Raw genomic sequence first — 16826 nt, 5'->3', positions numbered from 1 at the left:
TAGGTTTAGTGTCCATAACCCTAACAAAGGCCAGCACTCCAAACTGCGTATGAAATTGCATTTCCTCTCAGGGCGTTGCTTCAAGAATTCACTTCTTCTTTTGCACTATTACTTTGTATTTTCTCTATCGGATATTTCCATAAGCACATAAATATGCTATAATATTTATAGTACGAAAAGCAAGCCAAATGTAAAACCCTCTATTGACCTTACCTATTCAACTGCTGTTCCTCTGTTTCCCTTCGGTTGTCTCCAGTTCCCCTCCTCTCACTCTTTATTGGACCCTACTCTCTCTGCTTCACTGAAAATGTATTTGTCAAGGCCTCCACTGATGTCCATCTTGCAAAGTCCATTCTCTAATTCTGAGTCCTCATCCTGTTGGACTTTGATTACTCCATCCTTCCAAACTCTTTTCTTGAGCTCCCACTTTCCTGGTTTTATTCCTCGGTCTCCTGGCTCCTTCCTCCTCACACCCCTGACATCTGGATGTAGGACTGTTCTAAGGCTTGATGCCCAGACTTCTTCCCCATGTTCACTTAATTCCTAAGTGATCTCATACTGTCTAAGGGCTTTAAATCCCATCTCTATGAGACAATGGATTATTAATTTTTTCTCTTATCTTGACCTTTGCCCTTGGACTCCAGACTTGTATATCCAACAGCTCATCTTCACTTGCATAAGCTGGAATATCAAACTGTGCATGTCAGAAGTCAAACTCATCATCCTCTTCCTTAAACTTGCCCTTCATTCAGTGTTCCCCATCTCAGTACATGGCAACTGCTTTCTTCTAGTTGTGCAGGCTAAAAACCCTGAAGGGTTTCTTGATTTCTCTCACACTGCACATTTAATCCTAAGAAAATCTTTTCACCCTTTTCACCACCTTCCCTGGTCCAAGGTACCTCTAGCAACTCATCTCCTTGATTTAACCCTTGTAATCTCCCACCGTTCGTACAGTTTATTTCCGACACTGCAGCCAAAATGATTATATTAAAACTCTGTTCAAAAAACCCTCCCATAGGTTTCTACCTACAGCAGCCAAAGTTATTTTTTAGACCCTTAGTCCCTAAATGGTCTGCCTCTGTGCTTTCTGATGCCTTTTTGACCTAATTTCCTCCTATTCTGACCCTTCCTCATTCCACTGTAGCCACACAGGCTTCAGTGATATTCCTTGAATTTGCCAGGCAGGCTCCTGCCTCAGGGTCATTGCTTTTCTTCAGGGTTTCACTGCATGTCACTTCTTCAGTAAGGCTTTCTTTGAACATCCTGTTTTAGATATCATCTTACCATACTCCTTAGCCTCCTTTTAATTTTCTTCATAGATTTTATCACCATGTAACCTGTTTATTTGATATATTTTATTAATTTATTTTAATATAAATTCAAGGAGAACTGGTATTTTTATCTCTTTGGTTCTCTTCTGTATCCCCAGAACCTAGAACAGAGCCTAGGACAAATAGACATTCAGAAAATATTTGTTGAATGAATAAATGAGTGAGTAGTAAATGAATATAAGAAATCCCTTTGAAATGTGTATGCCATTTGAATCAGCAATTTAGTTATAATAATTTATTCCAAGAAGGAAATTGTGCAGGTGCACAAAGAAACATGTATTGAAATATTTTCATTAAGAATGAAAAACTGGGGAATTCCCTGGCGGTCCAGTGGTTAGGATTCAGTGCTTTCACTGCTGTGGCCTGGGTTCGATCCCCGGTCAGGGAACTGAAATCCTGCAAGCCTCATGGCACGGCCAAAAAAGAAAAAGAAAAATCGGAAACAGTAATAGGAAATTGGATATTAACTAGATCATGGCACAGCTATACTATGAAATACCATGCTTCCATTACAAAGGATGTGGCTTTACTTTTATTGACTTGGAAAGATGTTCACAGTGTATGGTTAAGTGAAGAAGACTGCAAAGGGTACATGCAAAAATATTATATTGATCATCTCTTGCCAGCAGGACCATTAGTGATCTTACTTGTCTTTTTCTTGTTTTGTGTATTTTCTGAATTTTTGTATTATTATAACCAATTATTTTATGTCAGAAAAATTGTATACATATATAAAACCAAGTTGTCAAATCTTTCACAAGTAGCCATATTCTGCTTGGTCTTCCCACAAGGCAGGAATGCTTAGCTTGGAGTCCATGAATGGACCTCATGGGATCTGTGAACCCCTTGTCAAATCTGTAAGCCAGATTTTCTACGAACTTACATATGTGCATTTTCAGATCATCACAGCAATCCGTATTCCCTAGTTGATCTTCCTCAACCTTGCAACAGTGTGTTCCTGGGTTCATTCTTGATAAAGTAGGGAAGACTCATCTTCTTTGAGTCTGCCTCTTCTTTGAACCCTTTCTCTTCAGTCTTTCACTAATTTCCACTTGCTTGGTCTCCGTCACAACTAAGTGAATGGAGGTTATGAGAGGACATAGCATTCAGTAGGTGCTACCCTTTATCCAACAACATTTCAACTTGACTTTCGTGCATACCCTGTGCTGTGGAGTGAGTACCCACTTATTACCAGTGCTTTATCATACCTGTTCTTTCTCCATCCTTGGATGAGACCGTTCTCAAAGTGATATTTAAAAAGTACTCATGAGGCCACTAAATCCTCCTCCCCTCCAGGATCATAGCTCAAAGTGTTGTTTCTTAGATTTTTTTGTGTCATTGCTAGTAATAAATTACCTCCATTTCATGAATGGCCACTTTCCCTTTTATTTTATTGTAAACTCAGTTATGTGGGGTAATAAGAGGGAGAGATTGTTATTCAAGCCGTCATGTATGATGCCAAGGCTTCAATCATGAAACTTCCATTTGCTACTGCTCTTTCCCTTTGGTGATATAATTTTGCTTCCTAGCTGTATTATTCCTGAAGCAGCTTTGTTACCCTCACTGATCTAGCTACATTCCTCTTCTTGCAGTAAGATTTTTATAGTAGTAGTATTATTAGTTTTGAAATGGCTAAACATTTTTCAGTTAATAATGAGTTTATTATTGAGGATCTCCAAGCTTCACCGTTGTTTGGCCTTATTCATTGCCATATTCTCAGTTCCCATAGTAAATATTAGCTGGAATAAATGAACAAATAAATCATAGTTTAAAAAACCATCTCCCCTTTATGTTTTAATATAAGCAAGTCTTGGTTTTATAAAAATGAAATGATTGGCCTTAGGAAGTCATGAATTATTGGTCACCAGGTGAATTCAAACAAACTGGATGACCATTTGATGGGAATATCATAGATGAAATGCAAACATCATTATTTGGGTAGATTCTCACTAAATTACTTTCTGTCTGATATTCATGTTTAAGTTAAAATCAGCCCTGAAAATTTGCTGATGTTTAAATAACATGCATAAATATGTCATAGGAAATATAAATCATAATCATGATGTGTATGGAGTGCTCACTCTTTCTCAGGAACTGTGTAAAGTAAGTCCTTATAAGTTATTTCATTTACAAAACAACCATATAAGTTCACAACTCTTCTTACCCTTATTTGATAGGGAAGGAAACTGAGGCTTGGAGAAGATTTTTAACTTGTCCAGTTGTGAACTATGGAGACAGGATTAAGACTCTGAGGTCTTTTAAATTGCTGCATTATACTGGCTTGCTGATGACCAAATACTGTTAAAAACTAATAAAAATATAATCAATATGGTTCTAATGAAGGATGCCAAAAAGTACACCGTTTACTCCCCACTGTGCCATCTCCCTCAATACTTGAGGGGATCATTGGAAGAGGCGAGGTGAAACAGCCATTTTCTTTCTAATAAGTGAACACAGCAGCCTAACTTACAGTAAATTTGGCCCTACCACTGGACTTCATGTTTCATATTTTACTGGTTACACTAGAGCCCCCATAATACCAGTGCTGTCCACTTAGTTTCTATGAGCGTGGATTAATCTTCTGTTTTTATCCGCAAGTTATGCCTCCTGGTTTCTGCATTATTTCAATTAAAAATGTATTCAGCACACTGAATTGTATGCTTTAAAACAGTACATTTTATGAGAATTTTGTCTCAAAAAAATGTGTTCAAATTGCTTGCTATTCACAGAATTGGCTATAAAAAGCTGGACTTTATAAATGATGCCTAATTGGGACTATTGACAAATAACTAAAATAGTTACCATTTATTGAGTGCTTCCTGTGTTTCAGATGCCAGGCTTTATATGGCTTATCCCATTGAATCCTTATTTTACAGATGAGGAAACTGAGGCAGTGAGAGGTCAGGTCATAGATGGTAGTGAGAGGCAGAGCTGGTTTTCAATTCCAAAGCCTGTGCACATAACTCCTTTGCAGTTGTACCATCCATGAACCACACTAATGATATAGTTGGCACTAGAAGTGCCTCTGGCTTTTCTTCAAGTGACTGATTTACAACTGGGTTGTAGCTTAATGTTCTGAGGTGATCTGATCATTTTTCTATTTAGGTTTAATTTAAGGCGGCAGAAAAATTCTCATTTCATGTTGTGTGCAACCTTTTGGCGGATGAGACATGACCTTATTTTTATCCTTTGATCTTGAGTTATGAAGGAGGTTGTTAAAATGAATGATGTCCTACCACTGTTGCCAGTTTCTTCAAAGCCTAGTCTTAGTTTATATTTCTGCCATTGCAAAGGATATTTGATTAACAAGGACATAAATTATTATAAAGGGTGAACTTTATTTCTGATTTTAGTTACTTCTCAAGATTATGAATAACAAATCAGGGCGACATGATGTGTTGAAGTGTGACAAATTATCTTCTTGGAATTTAAAATGTGATTTCAATTTAAGGTAGTAAATGCTCATTAAACATAAAAGGGAAAATAAAGGACAATACAAAAAGGTTAAACTTCGAACATAGTTCTGTCACTCAGTTGCTTTTAAAAATGCTGATACATTTTATTCCAATTATATATTTTCCCCATGGTCACAACTGTAATGTATTAGTTAGGGTTCTTGCTTGTAAGGTGACTTCGGGGGTGGTGGACAGGCAGGGTAGCTTACAGTACTGATGGGAGGCTGAGGCACCAGAATCTGGAGGAGGCAATAATCAAAAGTGCCCTTGTAGGTCAGCAAACAGGAAGCAAGATGCAGAGTGACCTTAATATAGCTGACTGGGATGCTGCTGCCCTATCGCAATGTAGGGGTCCCTGCTCCCTCTCTTCTTTGCTGTGCTTCATCCAGATACCCAGTCCAAAGGAAGAGTGTCAGATTGCTAAGATGTGTCATGGACCTGTCCCTGGCTGTACTACGGAGAGGAAGACGGAGGATTTGACCTTTGCTTTTTGAAATGAAAAAAATATATAACGTGTTTTGGGCGTGCCCAACAGTGTTCTGAGTGCTTTCTTAAATTAACTCATTCCAATCCTCAGGGAAGTCCTTTGAGGCAAGTGCAATTTGTATCTTTGTTTTATAGTTGGGTAACCAGATGAGGCACAGAGAGATGAAGTAGCTTACTGCTACCAGGAGGGCTACCAGGATGTGAAGCGGAGGTCAGGCTTTAGGGCTTGGGCGTTTAACCACACTGATCTGCTGAGCCTTGGGGTGGGGGGATAGGTGAGGGGAGGCCACCTCCCACTTAGATGCCACCCAATGGGGGACAGGTGGAGTTCTGGAAATGAATAATATTTATTGAATACTCACCACATGCCAGGCACACTTCTAAGTGTTTTACATCATTATTTATTTTTCTTTTCACTAGTTGTTTTTTGTGTATTACATGTCTATTTCATTAAAAAAAACTGAGCGAATGATGCTGATAAAAATGTAATTTTTGGTAAAATATTTAACTACTGAAGGGTTGTTCTTGTTTGTGCAGCATGGTGTCAGCCTCCGTGCTATTAAGGATAATTCTGTTGCCTCAAATTTAGGAATTCAGTACAGGTGACAGTAATATCTAGAGGAAGAGACCAGACTGACAGCAGTGGTAGGGTTCTTGCCTCCATGTGGTAAAAGAACTGAAGGTATATAGCAATGGGGTGATGTGTTTGCTGATGTTATTTTTTTTAAATGCAAATATCTCTCTATCATTATAGAACTCACTAGTTGATTAAATAATGAATACTTGTCATCAAATAATAAGATAGAAGGGACTCTCTGATTGGTGTCTTCTGGATCAAAGACCGAACAACTTGGTGTTTTATTTATGCTTAATAAGTTTACACATGATTTATATTCTGGATTACTTAGTTTATTTTTTATCTTAAAATAGAATTTTACTATATATGTGTGTATGTATGTATTATATTAAAGAAGTAATACATAATTAATGGAGAAAATTCAAGGTTATAAAAATATTTGAGAAGGTTCTTGCATCCTTTCCCCCAAATTGTACTCCCCTGAGGTAACTACTGTTAACATTTTGGCATATATCCTTGTTGATCATTTTTTCTCTAAACACACACACACACACACACACACACACACACAGTTTTCTCAAACTAAATGGGATTCTATAGAGCTTTTTTTAAGTTTAATTCATATTGGTAATTAACGATGGCATTATTTCACGTCAGAACCTCATGCTTTCAGAGAGTGGTATAGTGTTCCAGAACATGGATGTATAATTACCCTATGAGTGGATAGTTGGTATTTTATCAGATTTTTTTTTTAGTGAGTGACACCACTGTCACTTTTTTTCTCCTCTACTCTCATTGGCCTTCGGTTTCATTTGCTAGTTCCTCCTCAAAATGTTAATGTGTCATTTCATCTATAATAATTCCCTGGATAATCCCTATGCCTTCATGGCTTTCAATACAATCTCTATGTCTATGACTCGCAAGTCCTATTTCCATAATGGACCTCTCTCCATCTCAGACTGGTAGATCTAGCTGACCTCCCTACATGTTCTCTTGAATGCTCATTAGGTACTTTAAACATAACATATCTAGGTTTAAAACTTGGTTCAAATTATCCTTGTTTTTCTTAATTTGAGAATGCCTTGATTTCTTCATCTCTGAAGGATATTTTCACTGGGTATAGGATTCTGGCCTGATAGCTTTTTCTTTCGTCACATCAAAAATATTTTTCCACTTCCTTCTGGCTTTCATTGTTTCTTCTGGGGAATTCACTACCATTCTAATTGTTTTTTCCTATACATAACTTGTCAATTTTTTTTCTCACTGCTCTCAATATTTTTTTCTTTATTCTTAGTTTTCAGAAGTTTCGTTATGATCAGTATTCCTTCGAGTTTATCTTGTTTGGGGTTTGCACAGATTCTTGAATCTGTGAGTTTATGTCTCTGACCAGATTTGGGGAGTTTACAGCCATTATTTCTTCAGGTACTTTTTTAGTTCACCCTCTTTCTCCTCTTTTATGGGCTCTGATTATGAAAATGTTAGAACTTTTGTTATAATCTCCCAGGGCTCTGAGACTGTTCATTTTTTTTCAGTCTGTTTTGTCTCTGCTGCTCAGATCAGATAATTTTTGCTCTGTCTTCTAGTTAACTGACTCTTTTTTGGTCCCCTCCATTTTGCTGTTGAGCTTTTTATTTCCGTTATTGTATTTTTCAGTTTTAAAATTTCCATTTGGTTCTTCTTTATTTATTTGGTCCTTCTATTTCTTTGCTGAGGCTTTCTAACTTGTTTTTTTTAATTTTTTAATTTTATTTATTTTTTTATACAGGAGGTTCTTATTAGTCATCCATTTTATACATATTAGTGTATATATGTCAATCCCAATCTCCCAATTCATCACCCCCCCCGCCCCACGCCACAGCCACTTTCTCCCCTTGGTGTTCACACATTTGTTCTCTACATCTGTGTCTCTATTTCTGCCCTGCAAACCGGTTCATCTGTACCATTTGTCTAGCTTCCACATATATGCATTAATATACGGTATTTGTTTTTCTCTTTCTGACTTACTTCACTCTTTATGACAGTCTCTAGATCCATCCACGTCTCTACAAATGACCCAATTTCGTTCAATTTTATGGCTGAGTAATATTCCATTCTGTATATGTACCACATCTTATGGCTGAGTAATATTCCATTCTGTATATGTACCACATCTTCTTTATCCATTCGTCTGTTGATGGGCATTTAGGTTGTTTCCATGACCTGGTTATTGTAAATAGTGCTGCTGTGAACATTGGGATGTATGTGTCATTTTGAATTATGGTTTTCTCTGGGTATATTCCCAACAGTGGGATTGCTGGATCATAAGGTAATTCTATTTTTAGTTTTTTAAGGAACCTCCATACTGTTCTCCATAGTGGCTGTATCAATTTACCTTCCCACCAAGTGCAAGAGGGCTCCCTTTTCTCCACACCCTCTCCAGCATTTGTTGCTTGTAGATTTTCTGATGATGCCCATTCTGACTGGTGTGAGGTGATACCTCATTGTAGTTTTGATTTGCATTTCTCTAATAATTAGTTGAGCAGCTTTTCATGTGCTTTTTGGCCATTTGTCTGACTTCTTTGGAGAAATGTCTATATAGGTCTTCTGACCATTTTCTGATTGGGTTGTTTCTTATTTTAATATTGAGCTGCATGAGCTGTTTATATGTTTTGGAGATTAATCCTTTGTTTATTTGTTTGCAAATATTTTCTCCCATTCTGAGGGTGGTCCTTTCGTCTTGTTTTCTTTGCTGTGCAAAAGGTTTTAAGTTTAATTAGGTCCCATTTGTTTATTTTTGTTTTTATTTCCATTACTCTAGGAGGTGGATCAGAGAAGATCTTGCTGTGATTTATGTCAAAGAGTGTTCTTCCTATGTTTTCGTCTAAGAGTTTTATAGTTTCCGGTCTTACATTTAGGTCTCTAATCCATTTTGAGTTTATTTTTGTGTATGGTGTTAGGGAGTGTTCTAATTTCATTCTTTTCCATGTAGCTGTCCAGTTTTCCCAGCACCACGTATTGAAGAGACTGTCTTTTCTCCATTGTATATCCTTGCCTCCTTTGTCATAGATTAGTTGACCATAGGTGTGTGGGTTTATCTCTGGGCTTTCTATCCTGTTCCATTGATCTATATTTCTGGTTTTTTTTTGTTTGTTTGTTTGTTTTGTTTTTTTTGTTTTTGCTGTACGTGGGCCTCTCACTGTCGTGGCCTCTCCCGTTGCGGAGCACAGGCTCCGGACGTGCAGCCTCAGCGGCCATGGCTCACGGGCCCAGCCGCTCCGCGGCATGTGGGATATTCCCGGACGGGGGCACGAACCCTTGTCCCCTGCATCGGCAGGCGGACTCTCAACCACTGTGCCACCAGGGAAGCCCTATATTTCTGTTTTTGTGCTAGTATCATATTGTCTTGGCTACTGTAGCTTTGTAGTATAGTCTGAAGTCAGGGGGTCTGATTCCCTTTTTTTCCCTCAAGACTGCTTTGGATGTTCAGGGTCCTTTGTGTTTCCATACAAATTTTTAGATTTTTTGTTCTAGTTCTGTAAAAAATGCCATTGGTAATTTGATAGGGATTGCATTGAATCTGTAGATTGCTTTGGGTAGTATAGTCATCTTCACAATATTGATTCTTCCAAACCAAAAACATGCTATATCTCTCCATCTGTTTGTGTCATCCTTGATTTCTTTCATCAGCGTCTTATAGTTTTCTTCATACAGGTCTTTTGTCTCCCTAGGTAGGTTTATTCCTACGTATTTTATTCTGCTGCAATGGTAATTGGGAGTGTTTCCTCAATTTCTCTTTCTGATCTTTTGTTGTTAGTGTGTTGGAAAGCAAGAGATTACTGTGCATTAATTTTGTATCCTGCATCTTTACCAAATTCATTGCTTAGCTCTAGTACTTTTCTCATGGCATCTTTAGGATTCTCTATGTATAGTATCATGTCATCTGCAAACAGTGACAGTTTTACTTCTTCTTTTTCAATTTATATTCCATTTATTTCTTTTTCGTCTCTGATTGCTATGGCTAGGACTTCCAAAACTATGTTGGATAATAGTGGCGAGAGTAGACGTCCTGTCTTGTTCCTGATCTTAGAGGAAATGCTTTCAGTTTTTCACCATTGAGAATGATGTTTGCTGTGGGTTTGTCATATACTACCTTTAGTATATTCAGGTAGGTTCCCTCTATGCCCACATTCTGGAGAGTTTTTATCATAAATGGGCATTGAATTTTGTCAAAAGCTTTTTCTGCATCTATTGAGATGATCATATGGTTTTTATTCTTCAATTTGTTAATATGGTGTATCACATTGATTGATTTGCGTATACTGAAGACTCCTTGTATCCCTGGGATAAATCCCAGTTGATCATGGTGTATGATCCTTTTAATGTTTTGTTGGATTCTGTTTGCTGGTACTTTGTTGAGGATTTTTGCATCTACATTCGTAAGTGATATTGGTCTGTAATTTTCTTTTTTTGTAGTATCTTTGTCTAGTTTTGGTATCAGGGTGATGGTGGCCTCATAGAATGAGTTTGGGAGTGTTCCTTCCTCTGCACTTTTTTGGAAGAGTTTGAGAAGAATGGGTGTTAGCTCTTCTCTAAATGTTTGATAGAATTCACCTGTGAAGCCGTCTAGTCCTGCACTTTTGTTTGTTGGAAGATTTTTAATCACAGTTTCAATTTCATTACTTGTGATTGGTCTGTTCATATTTTCTATTTCTTTCCGGTTCAGTCTTGGAAGGTTATACCTTTCTAAGAATTTGTCCATTTCTTCCAGGTTGTCCATTTTATTGGCATAGAGTTGCTTGTAGTAGTCTCTTAGGATGCTTTGTATTTCTGCAGTGTCTGTTGTAACTTCTCCTTTTTCATTTCCAATATTCTTGATTTGAGGCCTCTCCCTCTTTTCCTTGATGAGTCTGGCTAATGGGTTATCAAGTTTGTTTATCTTCTCAAAGAACCAGCTTTTGGTTTTATTATTCTTTGGTATTGTTTTCTTTGTTTCTATTTCATTTATTTCTGCTCTGATCTTTATGATTTCTTTCCTTCTGCTAAGTTTGGGTTTTGTTTGTTCTTCTTTCTCTAGTTCCTTTAGGTGTAAGGTTAGATTGTTTATTTGAGATTTTTCTTGTTTCTTCAGGTAGGATTGTAGTGCTAGAAACTTCCCTCTTAGAACTGCTTTTGCTGCATCCCATAGGTTTTGGATTGTCTTGTGTTCATTGTCATTTGTCTCAAGTTATTTTTTCATTTCCTCTTTGATTTCTTCAGTGATCTCTTGGTTATTAAGTAACGTATAAAATAACCTCCATGTGTCTGTGTTATTTTACATTTTTTTCCCTGTAACTGATTTCTAATCTAATAGCATTGTGGTCAGAAAAGATGCTTGATATGATTTCAATATTCTTAAATTTACTAAGTCTTGATTTGTGACCCAAGATGCGATCTATCCTGGAGAATATTCCGTGTATACCTGAGAAGAAAGTGTAATCGGCTGTTTTTGGATAGAATGTCCTATAAACATCAATTAAATCTATCTTGTCTATTGTGTCATTTAAAGCTTGTGTTTCCTTATTAATTTTCTGTTTGGATGATCTGTCCATTGTTGTAAGTGAGGTGTTATAGTCCCTCACTATTATTGTGTTACTTTCGACTTCCTCTTTATAGCTGTTAGCAGTTGCCTTATGTGTTGAGGTGCTCCTATGTTGGGTGTATATATATTTATAATTGTTATATCTTCTTTTTGGATTGATCCCTTTATCATTATGTGTGTCCTCCCTTGTCTCTTGTAACATTCTTTATGTTAAAGTCTACTTTATCTGATATGAGTACTGCTACACCAGATTTATTTTGATTTGTATTTGCATGGAATATCTTTTTCCATCCCCTCACTTTCAGTCTGTATGTGTCCCTGGGTCTGAAGTGGGTCTGTTGTAGACAGCATATATGTGGGTCTTGTTTTTGTATCCATTCAACGAGTTGTGTCTTTTGTTTGGAGCATTTAATCCATTCACGTTTAAGGTAATTATCGATATGTATGCTCCTATTACCATTTTCTTAATTGTTATGGGTTTGTTTTTGTAGGTCCTTTTCTTCTCTTGTGTTTCCCAGTTAGAGAAGTTCCTTTAGCATTTGTTGTAGAGCTGGTTTGTTGGTGCTGAATTCTCTTTGCTTTTGCTTGTGTGTAAAGATTTTGATTTCTCCATCAACTCTGAAAGAGATACTTGTTGGGTAGAGTAATATTGGTTATACGTTTTTCGCTTTCATCACTTTAAATATATCATGCCACTCCCTTGTGGCTTGTAGAGCTTCTGCTGAGAAATCCGCTATTAACCTTATGGGCATTCTCTAGTATGATATTTGTCGTTTTCCCTTGTTGCTATCAATAATTTTTATTTTTCTTTAATTTTTGTCAGTTTGATTACTGTGTGTCTCACCGTGTTTCTCCTTGGGTTTATCCTGCCTGGGACTCTCTGTGTTTCCTGGACTTGGGTAACTATTTCCTTTCCCATGTTAGGGAAGTTTTTGACTATAATCACTTCAAATATTTTCTCTGGTCCTTTCTCTCTCTCTTCTCCTTCTGGACCCCTGTAATGCGAATGTTGTTGCATTTAATGGTTTCCCAGGGGTCTCTTAGGCTGTCTTCATTTCTTTTCAGTCTTTTTTCTTTATTCTGTTCTGCAGCAGTGAATTCCACCATTCTGTCTTCCAGGTCACTTATCCGTTCTTCTGCCTCAGTTATTCTGCTATTGATTCCTTCTAGTGTAGTTTTCATTTCAGTTACTGTATTGTTCATCTCTGTTTGTTTGTTCTTTAATTCTTCTAGGTCTTTGTTAAACATTTCTTTCTTTTTTTTTTTTGCGGTACGTGGGCCTCTCACTGCTGTGGCCTCTCCCGTTGCGGAGCACAGGCTCCGGACGCGCAGGCTCAGCGGCCATGGCTCACGGGCCCAGCTGCTCCGCGTTATGTGGGATCTTCCCAGACCGGGGCACGAACCCATGTCCCCTGCATCGGCAGGCGGACTGTTAACCACTGCGCCACCAGGGAAGCCCTGTTAAACATTTCTTGCATCTTCTCGACCTTTGCCTCCATTCTTTTTCGGAGGCCCTGGATCATCTTCACTATCATTATTCTGAATTCTTTTTCTGGAAGATTGCCTATCTCCACTTCATTTAGTTGTTGTTCTGGGGTTTTATCTTGTTCCTTCATCTGGTACCTAGCCCTCTGCCTTTTCATCTTGTCTATCATTCTGTGAATGTGGTTTTTGTTCTACAGGCTGCAGAATTGTAGTTCTTCTTAATTCTGCTGTCTGCCCTCTGGATGATGAGGCTACCTAAGAGGCTTGTGCAAGCTTCCTGATGGGAGGGACTGGTGGTAGGTAGAGCTGGGTGTTGCTCTGGTGGCAGAGTTCAGTAAAACTTTAATCTGCATGTCTGCTGATGGGTGGGGCTGAGTTCCCTCCGTGTTGGTTGTTTGGCCTGAGGCAACCCAACACTGGAGCCTCCCCGGGCTCTTTGGTGGTGGTAATAGCAGACTCTGGGAGGGCTCACGCCAAGGCGTACTTCCCAGAACTTCTGCTGCCAGTGTCCTTGTCCTCGTGGTGAGCCACAGCCACCCCCCACCTCTGCAGTAGACCCTCCAACACTAGCAGGTAGGTCTGGTTCAGTCTCCTGTGGGGTCACTGCTCCTTACCCTGGGTCCTGATGTGCACACTACTTTGTGTGTGTCCTCCAAGAGTGGAGTCTGTGTTTTCACCAGTCCTCTCGAAGTCCTGAAATCAAATCCTGCTATCCTTCAAAGTCTGATTCTCTCGGAATTCCTCCTCCCGTTGCTGGACCCCCAGGTTGGGAGGCCTGACGTGGGTCTCAGAACCTTCACTCCAGTGGGTGGACTTCTGTGGTATGTGTTCTCCAGTTTGTGAGTCACCCGTCTAGCCGTTATGGGATTTGACTTTATTGTGCTTGCACCCCTCCTGCCATCTCATTGTGGCTTCTCCTTTGTCTTTGGATGTGGGGCATCTTTTTTGGTGAGTTTCAGTGTCTTCCTGTCGATGATTGTTTAGCAGTTAGTTGTGATTCCAGTGCCCTCGCAAGAGGGAGAGCACATCCTTGTCCTCTGCCATCTTGAACCAATCTCAGCCTCTAACTTTTTTTCATTTGTTTCAAGTTTGTTCAAATATGTTTGTAATTGCTCATTTTAATCAATGCTTCTTTAAAATCTGTGTCAGGTAAGTTTTACATCTCTGTCATCTTGTGATGTTGATATCTATTGCTTGTCTTTTTTCATTATATTTGAGATCTTTCTGATTCTTGGTATGCTGTTTGATTTGGGGTTGAAACCTGGATATTTTTGTGTAATGTTTTGAGACTTGGATTGAAGCATGGATATATTTGTATGATGTTCTGAGACTTGGATCTCATTAAACTCCATATTTTATGTGACTTTCTGTGACAATGCACTGGCAGAGGATGAGGGGGTGTCATCTTGTTATTTCTGGGTGGAACTAGAAATCCAGGTTCCCTACTAGGCCTTCAGTTGTCAATTAAGTGAGAACTTTTATTATTTCTGGGTGAGGGGGTGGAAGTTCCAACTGCCCACATGGTCTCTACCAAACACTCTGGTAGGGATGGTGTCATTACTGCAGGGTGATGGTGAAAGTTCTGACTCTCCACTAGGCCTCCTCTGAGAAGGCAGTGTGCTTTGTTACTAGGGATGGAACATGGTCTCCACTGATGCCATGGTTCGTCTCATTACTGGCTGACAGGGTTACAATTCTTGGCTCTCTACTTGGCCTTTGTTGGCACCACCCTGGCAGAGGTGTTGGGTACCTGATTTCTGCCTCAAGAGAGTGGAAATCTAGGCTCCCCACTTAGCCTTTGCTGACATGTTTGGGGATGGAATCACAGTTTTTCCTGTGGTGCTTGGCTGGAATAGAGTGGTTGTTCTCTAAAAGTTTTTGTCTTTCTGGGCTTCTCCTCTTTTGGTACTTTAGCTAGAGTGAGCAGGCTTTTGAGGGGAATTGTTTTGTCTGCATCCATTGGTATTTCCAGGTTGCTGGTATCTCCACCTCCAAGACTGGCATATATGAGGCAAAAAGAAAACCCTCTTCACTCACCATTCTGTTGTTACTCGGGCCCTGAGTGCCCTTCCATTTTTAAAAAATTTTCTCCATCTTTCAGACTCTTCTTATTGTTTGTTTTATAATATCCTGTTTAGTTGTACTTATTGGGAGGAATAGGAAAATTATGTCTATTCTATCTTTCTGGAGACAGAGGTCATGTACATCATTTTTGAGCTTTATTTTCAATGGGCCTCGTGTGATTCTTCTTCTCTGTGCAGGTACCTGGAACTGGAAAGCAGCGGCCATCGGAATGAAGTCAGACTGCACTACCACTCCTCCGGCAGCCACCATCCTCACACAGAAGTGTTTCCTTACATTTTGGCTGATGATAAGTGGCACAAGCTCTCCTTAGCCATCAGTGCCTCCCACTTGATTTTACACGTCGACTGCAATAAGTAAGTGAAATGTTCTCAGTTCAGGTAACGGAAGATTCTAAGAAATGACGGTTAATGCACATTACTTACCTGATGCTTCTTTGCAGAATATATGAAAGAGTTGTGGAAAAGCCTTCCACAGACTTGCCTGTGGGCACATCATTTTGGCTGGGACAGAGAAATAATGCACACGGATATTTTAAGGTATCTTCTGACTAAGGTCTGAGCATAAAGTGTAAATATAAATGCTTTTTAATGAATTTGGAAAAGTACGTCTTGCTTTTTATGGTATAAAGCAAAATAATTTGATGTGTATAGTTTCTGTTTTAGTTTTTTTTTTTTTTTTTTACACTGGTGTTTAACTTAGCTGGTCATCACTATTTTCTCTTTTTTTCCCGAATGAGTTTGAACTTTAAACATAACAGAGATGATCACAAGGCTCAATCAGGGCAGAGTTAACATCTTCTTGAAATCAGGCATTCAAAATAATAAAAATCTAAAATGTTAATATACAAATAAACTCTCTACCTTTGAAATATAACCTTTGATGAGACTTTTATTGGGGTGTTAATAATAGAGGATTAAAACTTTTCAATATTCATTATTCATGGTCTCTTTGTACTTCTGAAAGTGAGAAAGGAATACATATATATGCACAAATCTATCAAAGCTAGAAAGCAGTTATAATTTATATCTTTTTCTTATTGTCTGTTTAGAGACACACTCCATGGAATTGCATCACAGGATCTAAAAGACATACCGTTTAACTTCAGTATTTTAAGGTCGAGGAAATAAAGTTCAGAAAATTGCTTGATTACAAGCCCATAGTGTAATCATTTCCCCTCCAATGACTCTGACACTGCCTGTCATACAGAAGGGGATCGGCAAATGGTTGTTAAATGAAACAATGACAGGTGATGTGTCTAACTCACGGATTTCTAGCTAGAGTAGGTACCAGTAACTTTAAAATTGTGTTCTGAGAAAGGTTTGTATTCCCAGAAAGGTATTTTTAAAACTTACTTAAACTGCTACCTGGAAACCAGGTGCTTTGAATGTGTTATTTCATCGAATCCTAGTCTTGCTAGCCTTGGTGCAGGGCCTTTTAAATTTTTTAAAAATCTCTTTTACATATGCATAAACTTGTTCAGAGAGTTTAAACAACTTATCCAAAGCCAGTCATGGGGAATTGATCCCATGCTTGTGAGTCCTGAAAAATCAGTGCTCTTTTCCCACATAAGGGATAGCAAGTTTTTGCTATAGGTGCCGAGTCTCTCTTCTATTTAATCATGGCACTCTTCCCCATGGAGCTCAGATGTGGCGTCAGAAACCTCACATGTCAGTTATGTGTACTACTCTAGGGGCCATAATTTTTACTGTAGACTGTAAATGGTGCTCACTAGATTTGGGCAGTACACAAACTATAGAACTCTACATGGTAGCTTTGCTTTCATGTTGCTGCTACCAAGTGATAGGATTTTGTTGTATACAAGTTGCTTCCTGATCCAAACCCCAAGCCAA

The 16826-nt window shown here is 38.6% G+C and overlaps 1 protein-coding gene across 1 annotated transcript in view; it reads left to right on the top strand.

Moving 5' to 3' along the window:
* The window catches only part of NELL2 (neural EGFL like 2), a 380751-nt gene that overhangs the window by 74642 nt on the left and 289283 nt on the right, over window positions 1-16826 (top strand). Inside the window, exons 4-5 of the mRNA XM_029206633.1 lie at window positions 15153-15329; window positions 15416-15512. Coding sequence (XP_029062466.1) covers window positions 15153-15329; window positions 15416-15512 — 274 coding nt within the window. The remainder of the gene's footprint in view (window positions 1-15152; window positions 15330-15415; window positions 15513-16826) is intronic.

This window comes from Monodon monoceros, unplaced genomic scaffold (assembly GCF_005190385.1).
Source record: "Monodon monoceros isolate NGI ecotype Baffin Bay Population unplaced genomic scaffold, NGI_Narwhal_1 Super_Scaffold_6, whole genome shotgun sequence".
Taxonomy (NCBI): domain Eukaryota; kingdom Metazoa; phylum Chordata; class Mammalia; order Artiodactyla; family Monodontidae; genus Monodon; species Monodon monoceros.
This window is presented reverse-complemented; position numbering and strand designations above follow the sequence as displayed.